Source organism: Onychomys torridus, chromosome 3 (assembly GCF_903995425.1).
Source record: "Onychomys torridus chromosome 3, mOncTor1.1, whole genome shotgun sequence".
Taxonomy (NCBI): domain Eukaryota; kingdom Metazoa; phylum Chordata; class Mammalia; order Rodentia; family Cricetidae; genus Onychomys; species Onychomys torridus.
The window spans coordinates 7,873,067-7,896,598 of NC_050445.1; the positions used below are offsets into that span (position 1 = coordinate 7,873,067).

A 23,532-nucleotide genomic window follows, 5' to 3' on the forward strand; every position below is an offset into this window, starting at 1 on the left:
AAGTGATATATGACTGCAGATAAATAAGATCAGTTTCCAATTCCCTTCCCAGGCTTTGAGAAACAATTTTGAAATCCTGGTGAAAATCCCAACAGGATCAAAGATGGGCTGGGAAACGCTCACTGAGCTGCTCACACACCTATGGATGATGCTCTGTGCACAGAGCTGGGAGGACATGCAGTAGGAGAGGCTGGAAGAGAAACAGAGACAGGAAGAAGAGGGTGTGCAGGGCTGGAGTACCAGGCAGGAAAGAGCCCTTCCCACAGTACACCAGGAACAGGAAGCCAGAGATCCATTTGTTGGTGGGACACTGGAAACAGACAGCACAGCTTAGTGATCTGCCCCTGCAGCAGCTGGGCTTCTAGCTCCCAGGACCAGAGCTTCAGCGGGTGGTGACCATGGGCAGAAGTGTCAGCAGGGCCAGCTGAAGCCACCTCTATCAGGCCCTCCTTCCCCTCTGTGGTCCAGCCTCTCACCTGCCTCCCCAGCCACCCCAGACCTAGACTTATAACCAGGCCCTGTATCACCCCAGGCCCCTGCCAAATACAGCCTCCTGGGTCTTCTAGAAAAACCCAGCACTACCAAGGAAATTCTGAAGCCAGCTGAGGGAAAACAGTTTAGGACTAATGACCCAACTCCAGGGTCAGCTTGCAATCTGGAAGAAACAGTAAATGACAGACAGACAGACAGATCCTCTTGTTCCTGGCTCAGGTAGAGCCTGACTAAACAATTTCCTTGACAAAAGCACTCTCCTACCATAAGGGACAGTGCCTGACCCAGGCCCAGCTAGCCTCTAGAGCAGTGGTTCTCAACCTTCCTTATGCTGTGACCCTTTAAATCAATTCTTCATGTTGGGGGTGACCCATAACCACAAAAGCATTTTCCTTGCTACTTCATAACTGTAATTTTGCTACGGTTATGAAGTGTAATGGCAATCTTTCTGGAGACAGAAGTGTGTCGATGAGGGTCGCGACCCACAGGTTGAGAACCGCTGCACTAGCGTTCTATTGCCACCGCTCGAGAAACGGGTACAACCCACATGGTCTGGTGAGATCCAGCCCGGGGGCGCTCTTTCCCTGCACTCTGGCAAATCTGAAGAAAGCCTGGAGTCACCAGCTCCATGAGGAAGAAGACTCCGCTTTTCTGGGTGGCTCACAACATCCTCAAGTCCTGGGTCCCATGGTAACTGAGGCCAGATGCTTCAAAGAGCTTAGTTACATGAGCCAGGGAGGGCTTGTTTACCGCAGCCAGCTTGAGTCTCCTTTCTAACTCTCTGCAGTGTAGTGGGTAGCTGTTCCAGCTTTGGCCTGGAAGTACCACCCCACTGAGGCTTCTGTAACTGTCACGCCTACAAGGTGGGGTCGAGACAGGACCCCTGAAGACCGGAGATCCGGATGAGCCGGCTCTCCTGGTTCCTGGATGCTGGAGGTATATTGAGCAGAGTTCTCCAGAGAACACCGCCGGACTGCGCTCCACCTTTCCTCCGCCTATCCCTTTACTTGTAAGTTACCCCACAAAATAAACCTCCTTTTTAACTATGTGGAGTGGCCTTAATGCAACAACCAATACTGGTCTGACTGAGGACGACACCAGAAAGGGGCCCGTGGGGAAAGGTCTCAGGCTGGGATGCGGCGGCAGCGGCACCTGCACAGTCTTGGTCGGGATCCCCACCATGCCGCCACACTTCTCCTCCGTCTGCACATGCTCAGATATCACACACTTCTGCGTGGTCACAATCTTCTGTGTCAGCACACACAGGACCTCATTCCTCCTCTCTAGCACCTGCTGGAGCACTGGGTTGTCCAGATTAACTGTTCTGAAAAAGGAAAGTGGTCATGAGTAACCCCAGCGCTCCAGGGAGACAGAGGCAGGGACCAGGACCTCCTCTTGTGGCTGGAAGAGGGAGCAGGGAAGGATAGGTTTCATGCTTTTCATGGTGAGGAGAGAGGAGGCAGGTTCTCTAGAATGGCTTTAGCGAAGCTCTCCTGTGGCCACTCAGGCCAGCTGAGGGACAGGCTGGACACTGGAGGACGTACCAAGGAATTGTATACTCTTATAACAAGTCCCCAACAGCCACACTGGTTTCAGCGAAAAACAATGGAAAGCCGTCTATGGGAGAGCTGCCGCCCCGTCCTCCTGGGTGGGCTGGGGATGGGCAGAAGGGCAGCAGATGTGGTGGCCACACATCCTCCCTCCTCCGAAGCCCAGGGTCCTTATGATGAGAGGCACAGTGGCTCCTCACACAGGAGAGGTGGCCGCTACAATGCAAGCTGTGGCGGAGACCAGACTGGAGCTGAGAAGGGACTCCGGCAGAATGCAGAACCTCTCCGTGGGGTTTCTATCTAAGCCATTTGGTCTGCAGCTGCCTCAGGCCACCAGCATGGTTCCCCATCCTGAGCCACTTAAAATTCTGTAGAATTGCAAAGCCAAGCCTCTCTTCCAGCTGTAACTTGGTGCTTAAAAGCCAGTGAGGAGACAAACTCCTTGGAGACACCATGGCCGTGGAAGGGAAAAACACCAGATCCCAGGTGCAGTCAGCATGGGAAGAAAAGGCTCATCCTAGACTACAAGGACATCTGAGGTCTGTCACCTGCAAGCTCAGCACCCCTTCCTGGCCACTAAGGGGCCTGTGTTCCATCCTAGGTACACTTAGGGTTCCCAGGGCATTAACCAGCTCATGACCCACATAGGAATAGACACAAAGTGGTTTATCCACATCATGGGACTGGTTGGCCATGGGAAGGAGTCAGCTCCAACACATGCTACAATGTGAAGGAACTAGACCCTCATGCTAAGCAATGTCAGCCTCCATAAAAAGACAAACACTGTAAGATTCCATATCTAGGAAAGATCTAGTATAGACAAAGTCACAATGATAGTGAAGACTGGAGTGCTGGGCTGAAGGTGGGGGAATCAGACTAATCGCTTAATGGCTGTAGAATTCTGGTTCGAGGTGGTGGAAAATTCCAGAGATGGACAGCAGTGGTGGCTACACAACAGAGAAAATGTACTTCATGCCAATGAATTATACACTTAACGACAGACCTGCAAATTTTATATTTTTCCACCGTAAAAAGAAAGACATGCGTAATACTGGTCAGTCTCCCACTAGCCAGGGCAATGCAAAAGTACCACAATATACATGTGAGTCAAACTAGGCTAGGACCAAAGCTGCCAGCCAGGGCCCTGGGGACGGCTCCGCCGGTGAAGCATGACTGAGTTGGACTCTCAGCACCCACGGAAGTGCCCACGGTGGTGCACGTCTGTAATCCCAGCTCTGGGGAAGCACAGACAAGAGGACCCCTGGAGCTCACTGGCTGACCAGTTTAGTCAAATCAATGAGCTCCAAGTCCACTGAGAGACTGTCTCCAAAAATAACAGGAAGTGACTGAGGAAGACACCTGATGCCAACCTCTGGTCCCCACCCACATTGTGTGTGTACCTGTGCACACACACATATGCCTACATAAACATGTATGCACATACCACATAGACACAAAAGTAGATCGATAGGTTGATTAGTTCATTGTCAGGCAGGGCTTCTATTCCAGGAAGAAATATGGACAGGGAGCAGCTGGGTGCTGCACTCCCCCTGGATGTCCTGGAGTGGATTATGTCACCTTCACATGGCGGCTTTCTCATGGCTAGCTGTTGTAACAATGCCCTCAGCATGGCTTGTTTAAGGGTGTAGTGAGCAGTCAGTTTATGCCACAGCCGGTGTGTGCCACACAAACGTTCCAGCCAGCTTCCCAATGAGGTCCACAGAACACAGCCACTATGTGTGTAGTCCCTGGGAACTGTGGGTCATTTAACTGGGTCAGCGATAAATTCCCATATCACTCACTTGCTTAAAAAGCCTTCAAGGGCTCTGCCTCATCTGCTAAGTTCCACAAGCCCATGATCATGTCCCTGCCTCGTATTCTGCCAAACCCACCTTCCGGCCTTTCCTCTATGGCGTCGAGAGGCCAGGCACATGCCCAGTCAAAGCCATGGAGGGCGTACCTGTTTGCTGCCTCCTCGGGGAACTGAGCTCCATGTGCTATGTGAGTGGCACTCTGTCACATGCCACAGCTAAGATGGAGACACATGTCCACACACTCTTTCTCTAGCTCATTCTTTGTTCATTGCCTGTACCTCAGTCTAGAGGAGAAACTCCATGGGGGTGGGGACCATCCTACCGGTCTGCTGTTCTCAGGGCTGGACAGCACTCAGCGCCCAGAACAGGCTCAGGGGACTTTCTGGGAGAAAATGAAGAGGTAAATGACGACGTAAGTTCCGTCTGTTTCTTCCTTGTCTATTGCTTTAATATATGTGTGTGTGTGTGTGTGTGTGTGTGTGTGTGTGTGTGTGTGTAAGTCAGAGAAAGAGAGGAAAGAGGAAGGGAGGGAGAGGAGGACAGGGGGTAGGAAAGAAGGGAGAAGGGGAGGGAAGAGAACATGTTGAAGACGGAGAGGGAGGAGAAGGATTCTGATGTTTGGTTAGGTGAATGGTGAACAGGTGACTCTTCCCCTGTTACAGACGCTGGGTGGTCAACATGAAGTCCGGTCCCTCTGTGACTGAAGCAAGGTCTGGAAAGGGCATTTTTACAGTCCCTTCCCACATTGACCTTCTTTCCCAGAGCTGAGAGAAGTTCAGTGCTCCGGCCACGCCCACCTGAGAGATGCTTTAGGATCTTATCAGGGTCAGCAAATTGGCCAGGCAGTACAAACTTCCAGGAACAAGTATGTCACCTACACTGACCAGGTGCGTGGGTGGAGAGGTCAATGGCACAGCCGTCCCATGGACATTCACTATCACTGGGCCAGAACCGGACAAAGGCTGTGAAAAGATGCTTAAACGGAAAGACGAATTTTGACGAGTATGAAAGGAAAAGGGATAAACAACTGAGGAGATGCAGAAATGAAATCAACTCAAAGCTTTCATTAAACCGAAAAGGAAAGGGCTGGAGAGATGGCTCAGTATGTAAGAGCACTGGGTGCTCTTGCGGAGGTCCTGGGTTCAGTTCCCAGCAGCAACCGCATGGTGGCTCACAACCACCTGGAACTCCAGGTCTGGAGAATTCAAAGGTCACTACTGGCCTCTGGAGGCACACACACACACACACACACACACACACACACACACACACACACCCTGCATATAAACTCCAACTGGCTTGCATACATACACACAGATTTAAAAAGCAATCATTTTCAAATATAAAAGGGACACTGCACTTTGAGGGGAAACCATGAGGTAAGGCTCTGGGGGCAGTGAAGAAGTGAAGAAACAGCACTGGGTGAAAGTGCCGGTGTGGGGCCAAATGCCTGTAACCCCAGCACCCAGGAAACTACTGCAGAAGGACTACGGAAGTTCAAGGCCAGCCTGGGCTCATATTGAGTTCCTGGCCAGCCTCGGCTATACAAGTAAGACAAGCAGAAAGAAGACTAAAGAGAAAGAGGAGAGAGAGGAGGGTGGGGAAAAGAGGGAGGAGAGGAAGGGAGAAGAAGAGGGAGGAGGAAGAATGTGGGGGAAACAGAAAAGGAAGAGGGGAGAGAGGGGAAAGCAGTTGGCTTCCGTGCCCTCGGCTTCCCGGCCAGGTCAGGAAGCACCAGTGCTGGGTGAGGTTGAGTAAGCCTCCACACTGCCATGGCCTCGGTCCCAGCTAGAGGAGACGCTAAGCTCACAACACATCACTAGCTTTGTATCCAGTGAGGAGCTGGGATGTCTAAGAGTGAAGGAACCTACTGTGATCTCCTACAGCCTCCAGAAACGAAGTAGCAACTGTCATGCTAGACCCTTTGACAGCTTGGGACCAGCCTCCTAGAAGCCCAAGGCAGGATGTACTGCAACAGGTGTTGGACACACACACACACACACACACACACACACACACACACACACACCCTCAGGACCCACAGGTGCCATAGCAACAAGCTGACACCCACTTCCACTTTCCACACAGGAACTACACCCGGTGCCTCTACCACATTGCACAATCTTGGGGCTACATCCCCTGTCTACTGGTAGTTAAGAAAGGTCCCAGCTGCTTCCCACAGTTTCAGGAACCAGTGGGCCTAGGACCTGTCACTACCTGGGCACACCTGTACTTGTCTGGTGGGGACTTGGGTAGGTATTCACCATGGGGCAGCACCTACTGATGCAAAAAACTCTGACATTAACCAAGGTTGTCCCTGGGGCTGTGGGAAAACCCATCTGTATTTTACATCTCCACATCTACCAGTTCAGTAAGCTGTGTATCTGCCAGAGTTTGCTCTGCATGACCCAGGGACATGCTAAACAGCCTTCAAATACCAAATGAGCTCCAGATACCAAAGGCATGAGTTCCAAGACCATGTCTGCTCAACCCAAGGAGCCCAGGGAAGGTTTTACCACACCACCAGCTTACATGTTGCCTGCACACAGCCCAACACAGGTTAAGGACATCTCACTATAATCCCTGGCTTCCTGACAAAAGGAGCTGTTGCAGAATATTTGATTAACTATGCAAAGATGTGTTGCATTTGTTTAACTATGTAAAGATGTGTTGCATTTGTTTAACTATGTAAAGATGTGTTGCATTTGTTTAACTATGTAAAGATGTGTTGCATTTGTTTAACTATGTAAAGATGTGTTGCTGTTTCACCTTGCCTGCCTAAGGCACCTGATTGGTCTAATAAAAAGCTGAATGGCCAATAACAAGGGAGGAGAGATAGGTGGGACTTCCAGGCAGGGGGATTGAGGAGGAGGAGGAAATTAGGCTTGAGAGAAAAAGAAGTAAGAAAAGGAGAAGCCAGGGGCCAGACAGACAGACAGGCATGGAGAAGCAAGAAAGTAGGACATACAGAGTAAAGAAAGGTAAAAAGCCCTGAGGCAAAACATAGATGAAGAGAAACAGTTAAGTCAAGTTATAAGAGCTAGTGGGACAAGCCTAAGCTAAGACTGAGCATTCATAATTAATAATAAATCTCCATATCTTTATCTGGGAGCTGGTTAGAAAATTACAGCTACAAAGAGCTGGGACAATGAGCCTCATTGCCATTCCTGGGGCCTGGGAAAAATGCATAGAGACCTGAAATCTACAAATCTACAGTAGTACCACAGTAGAATCACTAACTGAAATCACCCCACTGGATCTTGAAAAGCCCCCCTTTTCCCTGGCATCCTGGCCAGGTCAGGAAGCAACAGTGCTGAGCTTCAAACCTTCAAACAGCAGTTCCCATATGACCAACTACAGCACCACCAATGCCCACCCTGCAGAGCAGAGGATGTTCTCATATTACCTGGTGATTGCTAGTGCCCCAGGCTGAGGCATTTCCTATGTCTACCCTGAGGATCCAGGTCGGTCACCTACAGTGGTCACAGCCACAGGTATCACTTCCATCCACATCAGCTGCACTTACTGTACGGGACCTGCAGAGAACCCAACCTCATCTCGTACATCCGAGACTATGGCAGCCACCATCACAACCCCTCGTGCCATCAGGGTTTGGCTCTGTGGAGCCTGAGACACAGACCTTGGGGAGCGTGTGTCCTCTGCAAAGACACAAAAGGACCTTCATGAACTTCTACAGTCTCTACAGGAACCCCTGTTGGCATGCTGGTGTCGATCAAAGACAGCAAATCACACAGGCATGACAGCCAATGCAAAAACACAGATCCGAGAAACTGCCATTTCCCATCTTAAAAAATAAAGCCGTCTCTGCAAAAGCTACTTCGACAGCCCTTGCGCAAAGAAACACTATCCAGACTGGGTGTAGGTGGGACACACCTCAAGACAGTAAGAGCAGGAAGTGAAAAGCCCACAGCCAAATCACGGTGGCTAGGGAGAAGCTTCCTGTGTTTTCTCTAAGATCAGGAGCAAGGCAAGGGAGCCCATGCCATTCTCATATTCAATGGAGGGCTGACATCTGAGCAGGAGCAACCGCGCAAGGGAAGAGGACAAGTGAAATCGGGCAGGTGCAGATGATGTGATTTTATGTGGAGAGAAACATGACCGCCAAAGGGCTGTCACATGAAGACCGTCACTTTGTATGTTGAACTGAAAACTCCATTTAAAAAAAAAAGCTGTTAGAACTTACAAACAAATCCAGTAAGTGACGAGACAAAAAGTCCACACACAAAAGCTAGCGCCATTTTTATACCGCAGTAATGAATGTTCTGGAACAGCCAAGGGTGATAGCTCACACCTGTAACCCCAGCCCCTGTGAAGCTGGGACAGAAGGAATACTGCAAATTCAAGGTCAGCCTGGGCTACACTGTGATTCCCAAGTCAATGGGGTACACAGTGAGGCCCTTCGTCACAGAAATGGAAAGGGAAGAAACAAACAAACCCCGAAGTCTGTGGAAGTCCCAGAACAATCAAAGCAATCTTAAAGAAACACCTCACTCCAAATCCCACTACAAAGCCAGCGGTGTGCACAGCTGCAGAGTCATCACTTGGGAAGCTGAGGTAGGAGGGTGGTGAGTTCGAGACCCACCTGGACTACACAATACATCTCAAGCTAGCCTGGCCTACAAGACTAGGATAGACGGATGCAGGAACTAGCTGGCTAACCCACTAACTGCGAAGCTATAGCAATTCTAACAGCATGGTATTAGCTGAAAACCCAACACAAAGACCCATGGGATAGAGCAGAGAGCCCAGACATTAACCTATGATCAAGCAGTCACCTGAGTGTTGACAAAGGCGCCAAGAACATAGGATGGAGAGAAGACAGTGTCTTTGATAAACTGCTGTCATAGTTGGGTCTACATATGCAAAAGAAAGATTGACCTCCTCCTCTCCCCTGCTTAAGTCAGCTGAGAAAGGGTAAAATCCTGAGGGTTAGCCCGAAACTACGACAGGGAGGAAACAGGAGAACTCTCAAGACACTGGTCAGTCAAGGCAGCGGCTGCTTCCAGACAAGACTCCAAAAGCTCAGACAAAAGGAAAACAGACATGTGGGACTCTACCAGCCTAAGAGGTGTCCATGAAGCCAAGGGGGCAATGTGGTTGACAGACTGCCCGGAGTGGGAGGAGTCGCTGTCAGCTGTTCTTCCAACAAGGGACACATCAGAACACACAGGAGCTCAAACAGCGGAGCACCACAAAAACAATGTAACTTGAAAATGCGCTGTGGAACCAAAGCAGAGAACAGAGATCCAGTCAACAAACCAATGAAAAAAATGCTCAGTCTCTCTCATCGACAGGGAAACACAAGTCAAACCTCCATGAGATATCATTTCACCTCTAGCAAACGGCTTTTGTCAGACAAAAAGCAGCCAATGCTGTTGAGCCGCGGAGGGAAGAGAACTCATGCACAGCTGAGGGGCTGTACGTTATTACGGCCATTATGGGAAACTAAAAAATAAAACTATGACGGTGTCCAACAGCCCTGCTGGAATCCGAGACACATGACGCTGTTATCCAAGGAAGGTGGAGGGTACTTGCACCTCTGTGCTTATTACAGCAGTAGTCACGAGTAAAGCAAAGCCAGCCCAGATTGCCGTCAGCAGAGGAAGGATTAAAAGTGTGAGATACATACACTGTGCACGCATGTGCGCGCACGTGCACACACACACACACACACACACACACATGGAATATTATTTGGTTATAAAAATGAAACCTTGTCATTTGTAGCAGCATAGACATTAACTAGAGGACAATGCATTAAGTAAAATAACCCAGAACATAGAAAGATAAATACTGCATATTCTCATTCATCTGTGAGGACACTAAGTCACTCTCATCAGAGTAGAGAAGTGGTGGCCGAGGGCTGGGAAGGGAATGTGAGACAGTAAGAAATCCAAGGACTGAAGAGCTGGTAGTAGTGGGTGCACACTGCCCTTGCCGAGATCTGAACTGTGTTCCCGGCATTCACGGTGGGCACTCCCAGCTGCCTGCAACTCAAGCTCCAGGGAATCTAACAACCATTCCTGGCCTTTAGGGGCACTCACACGTGGCGTACACACGTGTGGCACACACACACACACACACACACACCCCCACACCAAAAGGAATTACTTCTGGACCTTTTTTAACACATGGTTGACGATGACATGACATGACATGACATACTGAGAAATGACTGGAAGAGTGTGCATGCTTAACGTTTGAAGAAACAGCTGTGTGTGCCAGCCTGATTTCTTATCATATGTTAGTTACACATCCTTGATAACTTTAATGTACCCAGGAAGATGCACAAATACTGTGTCTCAGTCTTCAAGACTTGCTTTTTAATAGTGTGGTAGTTACATGTGAGTCTTCTTAGGCCGCTGTGTTTTGGACCCGTAGACAGAGTCTAAAGTTAGGTGCCAGCATGCCCACCTGTCAGAATGCACTTTAACCCGGCTGTCCCTAACGTTCTCTTCCAGCTTCTGCCTCCCATCGGGTCTGGGATTGGGTTTGGTGTGGGACAGTTCATGTGTGCACTCACTTGACCATACACATCAGAACAGTACTGTGGGCCACAACCCACAGCTAAGGTAGAGGAGCTGCTGAGGGCCCCACCAGGAGTCTGATGGGACTGTGACGCTTAGACGGGAGTCTGACAGACTATGACGGTTAGAAATCTTAGAAATCACTGCTTTGTTACGCTACATGTGCCCCAACAGAATCCGCTAAGCTACAAAGCTGTTCTAAACTAATGGTAAGTTGCTTTAAAAGGAAAGTCTCAGCCAGACCATCCCAAGATTGCTCAAAGGCCCCACGTGCCCTTGAGCCTCAAGACAAAAGAGACATATTTCTGGAGGAATGGAGCCCCTTGCTTCTGGTGACAAGTCTCCAAGGCTTGCTGAGCCCAGCGAGGTCTTTCGGGACAGCCATAGCTGTGGGGAGGGAACAGGAGCTCATCTACACACAAGGCCCATGGCCAAGACTGAGGCTGACATGGAGCCATCCTACAGCTCTGACTTAGGAGACACACCATGACTCCCTGACAAGCTAAAGGCAGGGCCAGGCCAGGCGGCCTTCCCCTCTGTCCCTCCTGTGAAGGAAACCTTGCTGGTTTCCAAGATAGTGCTGTCTTCTTTTGGAGGCCAGACACTGGACAAATCTAATAATCTTCAGTTCAAAGGCACCTGCTAGGGACAATAACAGAAAATAGATGTCCATTTGACCCTGTGCAAAACAATCTCTAATGGGATCCTTGCCCATCTCCTCTTCCTGCTAACCCTGCATGACCCCAAGCATCAGGAGAGGCCCCAAGGCCCCTAGGGGGAACTGTCCTCAAGCACAGACCCAAAATAGCTTGGAACTGTGCCCATAGCTCTAACCTCCCTCAGTCCATGACAAGGATTACCACAAACAGAGATCCCCCGGTACCAAGCAGGAAACCACAGGCCAATGAACTTGTTCGGTTTACAATCTTATATTCCCATATGCACTAAGAGTTCCAAGAAGCAAAGGCATTTAAAATCCTGGTTAAAGGCTGAGATAGTAACTGAGTGGGAGGGGGTGTGCCTAGCATGTGTGAGGTCTAAGTTCAATTCCTATGACTTAAAAAAAAAAAAAAAAAAAAAAAGATGGAACCTGAGAGAGAGGTCAGTGGTTTCGAGTACTTGTTGCTCTTGGCAGAAGACCTGGTTTGATTCTAGGTATCCACATGTAACTCCACCTCCAAGGGATCCTGGCACCCTCTTCTCACCTCCAAGGGCATTAGGCATGCATGTGGTACACATACATATATTCAGGCAAAATATGCATACATATAAAGTAAATAAAATTGAAAAATTACAAAAATCTCTTGGGACCTAGGGAGATAGCTCAGTTAATAAAGTACAGTGAGGAGCAATTGAGGAACAAGACAGCTGAGATCGATTGGCAATGTCTGCATAGGCATGAAAGGGATGGTCCTGGGCACCCAGATGTGATCTGATGTCTGTTCATAGACTGTACCCTGGTAGCTTACACACCCCTGGTCATCTGGGACAGCAGCAGCAGCAATACCGCCAGGGTGCCCATCTTCTGACAGTTTCTTTTAAAGGTCACTGACTTTGCAGAATTCTAAACACCAGGAACAGACAACAGTGCAAACTCACTGTGCAGAAGGGCTAACGGACCAAAACGATTAATTTTGACATTGTCCCAGAAATAAGATGGGTCATTAAAAAGAGCCTGCCAAGTGGTCAGCTTTGAACATACACACACACACACACACACACACACACACACACACACACACACGCACACACACACAAAGACTGAATAAATAGACTTAAGAGGTTGTATTCATGTACACCTACATGCACATATGCAACAGTAACAATAATGAGGAGGTCATGAATCAGAAGGGGAGTCAGGGAACATGGGAGGAGCTGGAGTGGGGGAGGAAGTAGAATCATGTGAATACAGTCCACATGGAGGAAATCCTCAGAAGAAACTTGATTGAAATTTAAAACATCAAACGGCAGAAGGAAAAAAAAAATTAGTCAGCAAAGACAGAGAGCCTGCCACTGCAGGAGCGTTAAGCAAGAATTACTAGCGCACAGAAATGTGGCTCTATACTGAAGATTAAAACTATGGTAGGTGGGGTGTTTCTCCCAAAGGGTTTAATTTATTAGCTACAGCTAAGTTAAAAGAGAGGCCAGTGTGTGACACACCAGCTGCAGGTAGGGAAAGTGACTGAACTCCCTGGTACTGATGGCCCTTCTGATTTTTGATAACCAGCCTCCTCTAGGCTCACAGTTCCAATCCCACTGCCAAGGTTGCATTTCAGAAACAACCTCCTAGAGTTCCAGAATGCAGCCCCCCCCCCCCCCCCCCCCCCGTGAGCTCCAGGATAGACAGAGGAGGGAGGCAGTCCTCAGCCCTCTATTCCCAAGGCACTATATTGCAGTCTGCACTCAGCAGGCTAGAACCCTCCACTAAGGAATGCAGGCACCCTGAGGACACTCTAGTTATATACAGATGCTGAAGAGCCATGGGCTGCAGAGAGGAATCTAGGTCCGGCCCTGCCATGAAATTTGGCTCATCTCTCAGCCAGTTGTAGTCATTATATTTTCCTTAAGGACTGGGGAACAATTCTGTCCACTGAGACCCAGGAAATGCTATATTAGGGAGATTTTTTTTCTCCTCTGAAAAGGAGTCACACATAACAGGTCATTTGTCTACACCTGGACCTCGTTGTCTATAACATAAGCTGACATTTAGAACCAAGAAAACTCGGACTGTTGAGACAGCGTCAGGTGGGGATGCCACCAGGGTCCACACCAACACTGTTAATCACACGGCCAAAGAGGACTCCTACCTCAGGATGCTTCCTTATGTGGGGTGAGAAATGTTCTTTGTAACAAGACACTGAAACTGTTCTCAAAGTTAGGGTCATCCTTATTTCACAGAGACACACAAAGCACAGAGAAACTCACAGGTCCGATTCCCAAGGGACACAGGTCAGTGCGGATAGAAGAGGGGTCTCAGCTCAACAACTCAGCACTCTTCCAATCTGAAACTCTACCCCATCTTCCCTCTCCCTCCCGAGGCCCTGCTGGGCCCTGCACAACTGAATCCATGCTTACTTCTTAGCAAATAAGCAGCCTTTCTGCTCAGCTCCCTGTGAGAGCTCTGACAATGACGACGCTGGCAGCAGAGTCTCCGAAACAGCCACGTGCTGACCGCTGAGGACACACCAGTGGTCTCCACGGTAAACCGGCTTCCACAAGGAAGGGAAAGAAGGGTAGTATTTTGGCTCAGGACGTCAGCCATTTCACTTCATGGCTGCTTGGCCCCACTATTGGTATAGTGTAACATGTAACCAGTATGTGGTGGATGAATCCTGTTCCTCTCCAGAGAGTCAGAAAGTTAAGTGGGAAAGGGAGGAGCAGAGGTCCCCAATAGTTCCCCCAAAGACATGCATCCAGTAATGTAACTTCTACAGCCTCCTAGTAGCATCACAGGCTGGGAACCTAGCCTCTAACAAGCAAACTTTGGGGGACACTTCAATCCAAACTACAACAACCTGGAGCAAGGGACAGAAAATTCTGGAAACCTCAACCACTGTGATGTACAACTTGGACCGAAGGACAGAGACTTCTAGAAATCTTAACTACCGTGACCTGGCATTCTCATTTCCAGTATATAGTCATCTCCTCTCTGGTTTCCATGATTTCAGTTACCCAAAGTCAACCACAATCTAAAAATACTAAATTTTCACTGTTCTGAGTAAGATGGTGGGCTATTGTGCAGCCACACCTGGGCTGTCAATCACTCTTTGTACAGTGTGTCCACCATGTATATGCTGCTCACTGGGAGTCACAAAGCAGCAGCCTCAGTTACCAAACTGACTTGGGATGTTCCAGTGGTCGTGTTCAAGTAACTTCCATTTTAATTAATAATGCCCCCCCAAAGGGGGACTGATGATTGGCAATTTTGATACGCCCAAAAGATCCTCTATCGTGCTTCCTTTGATGGGAACGTGTAGGTTCTCAAGTTAACATAATTGCAGTACGTTGTTCTATTTTATTAGTAGTTTATCTTTATTCTGCCTGGTTTATAGATAAAGCTTTACCACACATGTATTCACAACAAAAACAGTCAACAGAGGACTGATACTATGCTCAGTTTTATCACACATTCGAGAACTTGAACCATGTTCCCTGAAGTTGGGAAGGGGCGGCTATAGTGAAAAGGTATGCTCTCTCTCTCCCTCTCTCCCTCTCTCCCTCTCTCTCTCTCTCCCTCTCTCGCTCTCTCTCGCTCTCGCTCTCTCTCTCCTCTCTCGCTCTCTCGCTCTCTCTCTCTCTCTCTCTCTCTCTCTCTCCCTCTCCCTCCCTCCAGTTCTCTCTTTCACTCAGTTGTGAAGAAGATGGAGATGACTTCATGTTTGTAAATTGCAAAAAGAATGAAATCTGGGCATGATGTTAACTGCTCATTATTCCTCAAGTGACTAGACTGCCCCCCCCCCATCACACCTGCTCCTAACGCATCCATCTCCAGCCTAGTATCTTCGTCACACAGAACAACCCCGGGAGACTGAAAGGGAAAATGACTAAGCAATTACAGATGCTCACCCTTTGGGGTTGTGTAATTAATTAACTGCCACCAGGTGATGTGGTACAGCAAGCCAGGAAGATGGGGAGCCGGAGGAAGCTGAGCACCGAGGTGAAGGCCTGGATCTTCTCTTGGGAATTGTCTTCCTTTTCAAGCTCTGTGCATAGCAGCTGGACTGGAAAAATCTCATGGTTTGTGGGCCTGGCCTTAACTCCTGAGTCCAGGCAGACTAATTAATTTCTGAATTCAACTCCTCACACGTAAAATGAAGATAAACCAACTCTTCTTTCAAGCGAGCCATGCTCAGAGTACTGCCAGAGCCCACATGAACAAGAGGTGCATGCCAGGAGGAACCCATGGAGAGCAAGGGACTCACAGCAGATGACCCCTCAGCACACCCAGCGCCCCAACAGGAGGGTGGGGATGTGGCTATGAAGGGGAACACTGGACTAGGCTAGGACATGAAGGATAATTAGGAAGAAGGGAAGGAGCCTCCAGATAGGACCTAGGGGAAGAAGGCCTAGCGTGTGACTCTGAGGAACTGAAGTCAGGTGACAGGCCTGAGGGCTGAGGGGAATGTGGAGAACAATGGTTCTACAGAGAAAATGTCAGACTATGTGGCCAAGAGGATATGCAGACCACTTCCTGGGGCAGGGAAGACACACAGGAGGATGAGCCGGCAGTGATTAATGACATGATCTGATTGGCTGTCTGTGGAGGAGCCGGAGATAGAAAGGGCCCGAGGTGGGCTGACAAGAGCTAAAGAAAGGGTCAGGAAGCTGGGATGATGGATGAGAACAGATAAAACCAGTAATTAAAAGCGAGAATCAACGGGTCAGAAATAGGTGTAAAAGAGGTGAGTGAGGAGGAGCTGTGTCCCGTCCCAGGTTTTTGGCTGAAGCAGATGAACACTGCTCACCTTGAAACTCCAAGGAGGACTGGAGAGGAAGACAGGCAATTCAAAGGTGAGTGTTGTCACCCATATCACACTCTGGGAGCCCAGGGGAAAGATACACATGCCACCTGGCTCCCAGCTCCTGACTCAGCCCAGCCAACTCAGCTATGGATGCTAGCTCGGCACCTGGCACTTACCCCCAGGGAAACAGCAGCTACTCCAGAGTGCACCAGAAATGACACCTGAGCAACTCTGGAGCCAGCACTCCCTGCTCCACAGCTCCACAGCTCCTGCCCCATCTCAGCATGCTAGCCACGTCTCTCCTCCAGGCGCACTGACCTCCCCAAACTTGGTAAGCAGGCTCTACTGTGTCAGAAATGAACCCACTCACAACCGTGGTGAAGGGATTAAGGGGAATTTGCCACGAGCCAGGGGCAGCTGTCCAGCTTGTGTTTATGTTTTCATCTAATTCTCAGAGAAACACAAAGACCATTCTTGCTAATGAAGTTCAGGTAATGAAGGCAAAAGAGGATGGCTCCTGGGTATTGATTCTGATTAATAAATGTCGGAGGCCAGGCATGGCAGTGCATACCTTTAATCCCAACACTTGAGCAGTGGGCAGATCTCTGGGTTTGAGCCCAGTCCTGTCTACAGGACATTCAGGGCTACACAGAGAAACCCTGTCAAGAAAGAGAGAGAGATAGAGAGAGAGAGAGAGAGAGAGAGAGAGAGAGAAGAAGGAGGAGGAGGAGGAGGAGGAGGAGGAGGAGGAGGAGGAGGAGGAGGAGGAGGAGGGAAGGAAGGAAGGAAGGAAGGAAGGAAGGAAGGAAGGAAGGAAGGAAGGAAGTTTTTTTGAGCTGGATAGGAAGTGGAATATATTTATTACATTATTCCTTAATCTACATTATTCTATACTTTCCACAATTATTTTTTTCATTTTAAAAAACTAACTTTCCATATGTGATGGTGTGTTGGGAGTCAGAGGGCTGAGCTCCATAGTAAAATCCTATCATACACACACACACACACACACACACACACACACACACACACACACACACTGAACATTATTTGCCACTCAACCATGGGTCTAAAAATAGCTGCAAACACTAGGTAATGAGCATAAGGTGTCTCTGCTGGCTATGCTCACCCTGACCTTTGAGGGCCCTCACTCAGGTCATTCCCATCATGCCCATGCTGCCCCTGAAAGAGGAACAAAGAAAAGGAGAATAAAGAAAGAGTGAACAGAGGAGTGCAGGAGTGAATTCATGACTATCAAATGCATGACTATCAAATGCTCTCCATGCAGCAATGAACCAGGAGAAAGGAAGGTGTGTCCAACTCTGCTGTATATGTTCTTTTCTTAAAAAAAAGCAAGACATGATCCCTTCAACAAAACTCTTAAATCAAGTAAGTGTCAACACAGAACCAGCACTCATGAGAGTCCTTCGCCTCCTCTGGGGAGGCCAAAGAGCCAGAGCAGAGCTCTGTTGTTTTTCATATGTGGGCTGAAACATTCTGAATAATTGTGAAGATTTATTGCCACATCATCTCATTCACGGTATATCAATTTGTACAATTAATGGAGAGTTCCTCATCAAGAACCAATTTTCTAATTACCATATACATACAGACAACTATAATCAGCTTTACCAAAATTTGCTTAGAAACAAGGTAAATAATAAAAATTGGAAGTGCCTTTATGGTAACAATCAACTCAAACAAACAAACAAACGAAAAACCAAACCCTCCATGTGGCCATAGCTAGAAGCAAGGCCCAACCTCAGAGGGAAAGATGTGTGCCCACTCACATCTAGACACTTCAGAGATAGCTCCCGAAGACCAGGTAGGCTGGGGAGAGCAAGGCCAGAGGCTGGCATGACATACTAAGTCCATCCACGTTATTTATGCGGAATAAGGTTCTCCGGATTCTGGGAGGTTTGAGGCAGTCAAGTGCTCACTGGCAGAGGTGGGATGAAGTAAGGCTGCTTTGCTTAAGACAGTGACAAGTGGCCCTGGATGACAGAGACAATACAAAGCCTTTCTAGAGAGTTTGTACAGAATAATATCAGATACGAATACTAAAGCACAAAGCCATGTTTTGAGAATTCTCAATACATTTGTCAGTTTCCATTTAAAGAAATAGAAGGCATTTATCAGGATAGTTTCTATCAAGAATGTGTAAGCTGAACCCATGGCTCATTAGAAGCAATCAGCTCCAGGTACCTACAAGCATGATTGCCCAAATTCTAAATGAATCTTCTATATACATGGGATAGATTCAAAGAGAGAATGGAGTTGGAGATGTGGATATATTTTGCAGACAATACAATTAATACGTGGAGTTTTTTCTTTCTCCTGATGCTACCTACCTAGTTCAATCCGGGGCCCTTAAGGAAGCTCAGCAATTGAACTGTATCACCACCAAACCACACACTAGCTCCAATACTTTGGCTTTTGTAGAACCTACAAAACTTGTACACAGATGATACCTAATCTAAATAACTGAAATAAAAACGCCTGGCTGCAAATATGTCCTTGAGAACATACAGTACTGAGGCATCACTGGTTACTGTGCCCAGGGCCATAGCTGCATCCACAGCACCTTATCAATCCTGACGTTCCAGGAGTCCAAAGATGGGCAGACCACACAGATAAGAATTTATTACTCTAGTATGAAGTCACAGCAATGCTAGCTTGATTGCTATCCATCCTGAGACTGGGAAAGTACCTCCCATCCTTCCCATGTAGCTCACCTTTAGCTCTCAGCAAAATGTAACAAGGGGGGTGGCTCTGTTATAAGGCACCTCCTGGGTCCAAGTACCTGTTTTTTTCTGATTTTCAGTGTTGGGGATGGAACCCAGGGCCCACACATGCTAATCATGCATTCTACCACTGGCTACATCCTGACCTAAAGTCTGTAACATGCTCCCTGTCTCTCGGCTACTACTCTGCAAACCCATCCCTTCTCCCATCACACCTGCAGTGCACGGGTGAACTGTCTTCTCAGGCCATCTCAAACCATCCATGCATGTCCCGGGGGAGCAGGCCTGCCTGACCCTTCCCAAGCACCCACGGAGGACAGGGCATCCCACACTTCACCCAGAAACACCCTCAGGGGTACTGCACATCACATCCAAATCGCTTTTACCTCCACTGATTCGAGCAAGATTTAGAGGAAAGAACAGGAGGCTTGGAACTAAGAAATCCTGGGTTGGTCGCAGCTGCAGCACACAGCTCTGTGGCTGAGAACAATTTCACTGTAAGCTTCAACCATCCACACACAAAAGCAGTCAGCTGTGCAGAGAAAATGAGGCGACAAATACCCACTGGCTGGCACATAGTAGGTGCCCTGAAGGTGACCCTCCCCGCTTCTTCTTTTCTGTTTCCTCTTAGATTTTTTTTTCTCCCACACTGTTCACAGGATCTCCGCCCCCACACTCCCCCATCAGCAGTAGCTTTTACACCTGAATCACAGAGACTTCCTTTAAAACCCTATATCAGGAGATGTGATTGCAGAGCATTGCCCAACCCTGGTTCCTGAAATAGAAATGACAAAACTGCACATCGAATCTAAAAGGGAATGGGGAGAGAGTGGGGGACCAAAGGCCCTGGACTCTCGCAGCCTTCCTGTACGCCCTCCTCCATGAACAGCGCCACTGGATTTAGCAAAGACAATGAGCATCGCCTGGTTATGTTTTGATTGCAGATAAACAACATCCCCCCCCCCCACTCCTCCCCCCCCCCCCCCCCGTGTCCACTGCAGGAGGGAAGGAAGGTGCCTGTGTTGACAAGAGCAACCAGGGAGGGAGCTAAGACCAGCCACAGGGTGACTGCCAAAGAGAGTGAGGTCCCAGGGAACCCTGGGAAAAGCCAGCAGGTGCCAAATACATGATGGCACTCTTTCAGATCCACTAAACAGGGCAGTTCCAGGTGCCTAGCTTTGAAGTCTAACATCCAGCCTGTACTAAATCTGCCCACCAAATGCTTGACATGCATGTTTCACGGTACTTTTTATGTATTCATTTAAAACACAGCTTTGCTCAATAAACATGTCATTCTTAGAAGTCTAAGATCAAGGACTTACTATCTTTGGGTTATTTTTTTTTCCATTGCCAGGGCTAGAACCCAGGCCCTTGCATGTGGCCACTGATCTACACCCCCAGCCCTAAGAACATTAGAAGAAACAAACTACCTACACCTACATACAAATGACTTTTTCATTGATGACTATGCGTTTGCATTTGAATTTTCTGTCTTAAGTGGGAAAGGGTGATAAAAATTACACATGGAGATGCACATACAGCACAGTACACACTGAAATACCATCTCAGTCGGCCCCTGGCTTCTGCCCATCCACTCTCTTCTCAACCCAGTTGCCAAGAGGATCCGTTTAAAGAATAAGCCAACATGTCACCTTCCTGCTCAAAATCTCCAGGGACATCCCATCTTACTCAGAGTGAGAGGCAAAGTCTTTCCCGTGGCCTCTAGGTCCTGGGGGACCTGGCTCTCCCCTGACCTCTCCTAGGTCACCCTGAGGCAGCAGCTATCCTGGTCACAGCACACAGCATCCTTGTGAAGGGCCCCACTTGTTTTCTCCCTCTTCAAGGCTTTGTTCTAAGACCAATTTCTTCAATGTCTTCTCTGGCCTCACTGTAAAATCATATTCTCCTTTGTTACATTTTCCCCCATGGCCCCAACCTCATCAATCTACTTCATGTTTTATTTAACTACATATTTGGAACCTCTCCCACTAGAATTTGAGCAGAAGTCACAGCATTTTGCTCACTGCAGCATCCTCAGTATGGAGAATATATCACATTCAGTCAGGAGAAGACTTTGTTGAATGTTGAATTGACAGAAGGCAGAAAGTCAATAATGATGAGTTATCGTGGGATTAAAAAAGTGAATAAACACAGAATTTCCTTCAAGATGTTGAAGCGGTAAACCAGCTCTTCTTCATGAAGTCCTGCACTTGCTCTCTTCCTCGTGAGAAAAATGCAAAGTCACAAGGTGGACCTCAGAGCTCCCTGCTTCTGGAATTAATACTCAAAAGTATGAGGCTGGTGATGTAGTCAGCTCTCACCCAGAGTATGTGAGGCCTTGGTTCAAACTCCAGCGCTGAGATCAAACAAACAAAACCATCACTGATTCTTGGAACAGGACGTGGTGGCATAGACCTGTAACTCCAGCACTCAGAAGGCTGAAGTAGGACAGTCTGGGCTACACAGGGAAACTGTCTCAAATAAATACACAAATGGATACAAAAACCCACAAACAAATCACGGCCTGGCAAGATGGGTCAGCTGGTAAAGTCACTGACCTGACCGCCATGACTACTGAAGACTGTGGTGATATATTGTGCCCAATATATTGTGCACCCTAATAAAGCTTCTCTGAGGATCAGAGGAAAAAGCCAGCCACTGTAGTAAACAGAGAAATCAGGCAATGGTAACACATGCCTTTAATCCTAGCATTCGGGAGGTAGAGATCCATTTGGATCTCTGTGAGTTCAAGGCCACATTGAGGCATGGTGGCACATGCCTTTAATCCCAGCACCAACCATAGAGGTCTGGAGGTCTGTACAGACAGACAGGAAGCAATGTAGCTGGGCAGAGAGAGGAAGTGAGATGGCAGAACAGAAATGCTTATAGGTGTGGGTATACAGGAAGTAGGTCTCTTTGGAAGCTGAGGAGTTGGTGAGGTGAGGTTGGCTGTGGCTTGTCCTATTCTCTGATCTGTCAGCTTTCACTCCATTATCTGGCTCTGGGTTTTTATTAATAAGACCGTTTAGCAATTCATCTTACAGAGGACCACATGGGAATGAACTGACTCCAGCAAATTGTCATCTGACCCCAATGTGTCTGCCATGGAACATTCCCCACCCACCCCACACATGTGAAATAAACTTTAAAAAAATGCTAACGACTCCATCTTTCCACTGTTGCCATTTTTCTTGAACTAATATGCAGAGCTTCCCAGGTCTCCACTCTCAGATAAAAACAAACAAACAAAAAAACAGTCAGTAAACCGTAAAATAAAGAATGTGTTCTGAAAAAGTTTCAGGACAACTGGCATTCAATACATGCTGTTTAGTAGAGTCCACATTATCAGCCTTTTGGCCGAAATCCAATCAGACGACCTTTAGCCATAAGATGTATAAAGGCCCACCATGCAGAACAGAATCCCTCTTACCTCCCGACTGCATCCTGGATGAGCTGCTGCAGGTCCACTTCCTGCTTCCTCAGCGTTCCGAATGACGAGCAACCCTCCACCAGGCCTTTGCCACCAACGTTCAGCTTGACCTTCCCCACAACTGTCCCGATGCTCCCACTTGTATGGTTCTCAAACCTGCTTTCATATTTCACGAAGTCTGACTCCACAACCACTGGAAAGAACAGAGCAGAGGAATTCAAAAGCAGTTAAAACACCTCAGTGTTGTGGGCTGCCCAGCTTCCCCACAGCCTCATGGGAAACCCACACCAGCATCCAATTGGAAAGCGGGTAGTTGTTCTGTGCTGGCATTTAGTAAAAGGCAGTCCGCACACCTACATACTGACTGAGCACAGCTGTGGACAGAGTCTGGGGTGCTCAGCACCTCTTTAGCCACTGGGATGGTTTATATTGATTCTCAACTTGAAAGGATCTAGAATTACGCAGGAAACAAACCTCTGGTCATGCCTCGGACAGAGTTTCTAGATTGGGAAGTTAAGGTAGGAAAGCTCCCTCCTAAATATGGGAGGCACCATTCCATGGGCTGCTGTCCCAGACTACACAACAGGACATAGTGAGCTGACTGTGGACGGGATGTGACCGGCTCCCTCCTACAGGCCTTTCTCACCATGATGGACTGCACCCTCTAAGTGTGAGCCAAAATAAACTCTCAAGTTGTTTTGGCCAGGAATTTTTGTCCTGGCAAGGGTAAAGCTGGGGTAAAGAGCGAAAGGGGACAAAAATGGAGGATGACGGGTGATACCTGTGCCCACACTACTACTGCCAACCCCAGGGGAGCGACTTAGCATGGCAGATCCTCCTGGACAGTTCTTGGACATCCTTCCTTCCCACCACCCATCCTAAGGAACAATTCCCTGGTCCTCCTTAACATCTCCCAGCAATGTAATGTCTACATTATACCTGAGCTCTAGCCAGACATCCAGTTCCTTGTCATGTTAGTCACCAGGCATGCCCATGCCCCTCCGTCCCCTCATAAAGCACACAAAGCCCCACTTGCCTTCCCTCCTGATTTTCCAGACTCTAAGGAACACAGCCATACCACTTGGTATTCCCCTGTCAATCAAGTCAGCTGGGAATTGCCTTGTTCCTCACTGACAGTCAAATGTCCTACCACCGAACTATGACCACATGTAAGTGAGGGCTATCAGGGTGCCTTCAGGGTCCACCCTCTGCACAGAACCCTCATGTGAACTACCAGCCTTGGGGTTGGATTTGGGTGTGGTGATATTGTGTTCCCCAAAATATTGTACACCCAAATAAACTTATCTGGGGTCAGAGAACAGAACAGCCACTAGATACAGAAGCCAGAAAATGGTGGCACTCACACCTTTAATCCTAGCATTCCAGAGGCAGAGATCCATCTGGATCTCTGTGAGTTCAAGGCCACCCTGGAAACAGCCAGGCATGTTGACTCACGCCTTTAATCCCAGGAAGTGATGGCAGGAAGGAAAAA

The 23,532-nt window shown here is 48.3% G+C and overlaps 1 protein-coding gene across 1 annotated transcript in view; it reads right to left on the reverse strand.

Annotated features, from left to right (window-relative positions):
- The window catches only part of Gsdme (gasdermin E), a 60,502-nt gene that overhangs the window by 24,406 nt on the left and 12,564 nt on the right, over window positions 1-23,532 (reverse strand). The window contains exons 3-4 of the mRNA XM_036180246.1: window positions 22,041-22,233; window positions 1,645-1,816 (exon numbers count right to left, since the gene is read on the reverse strand). Coding sequence (XP_036036139.1) covers window positions 1,645-1,816; window positions 22,041-22,233 — 365 coding nt within the window. The remainder of the gene's footprint in view (window positions 1-1,644; window positions 1,817-22,040; window positions 22,234-23,532) is intronic.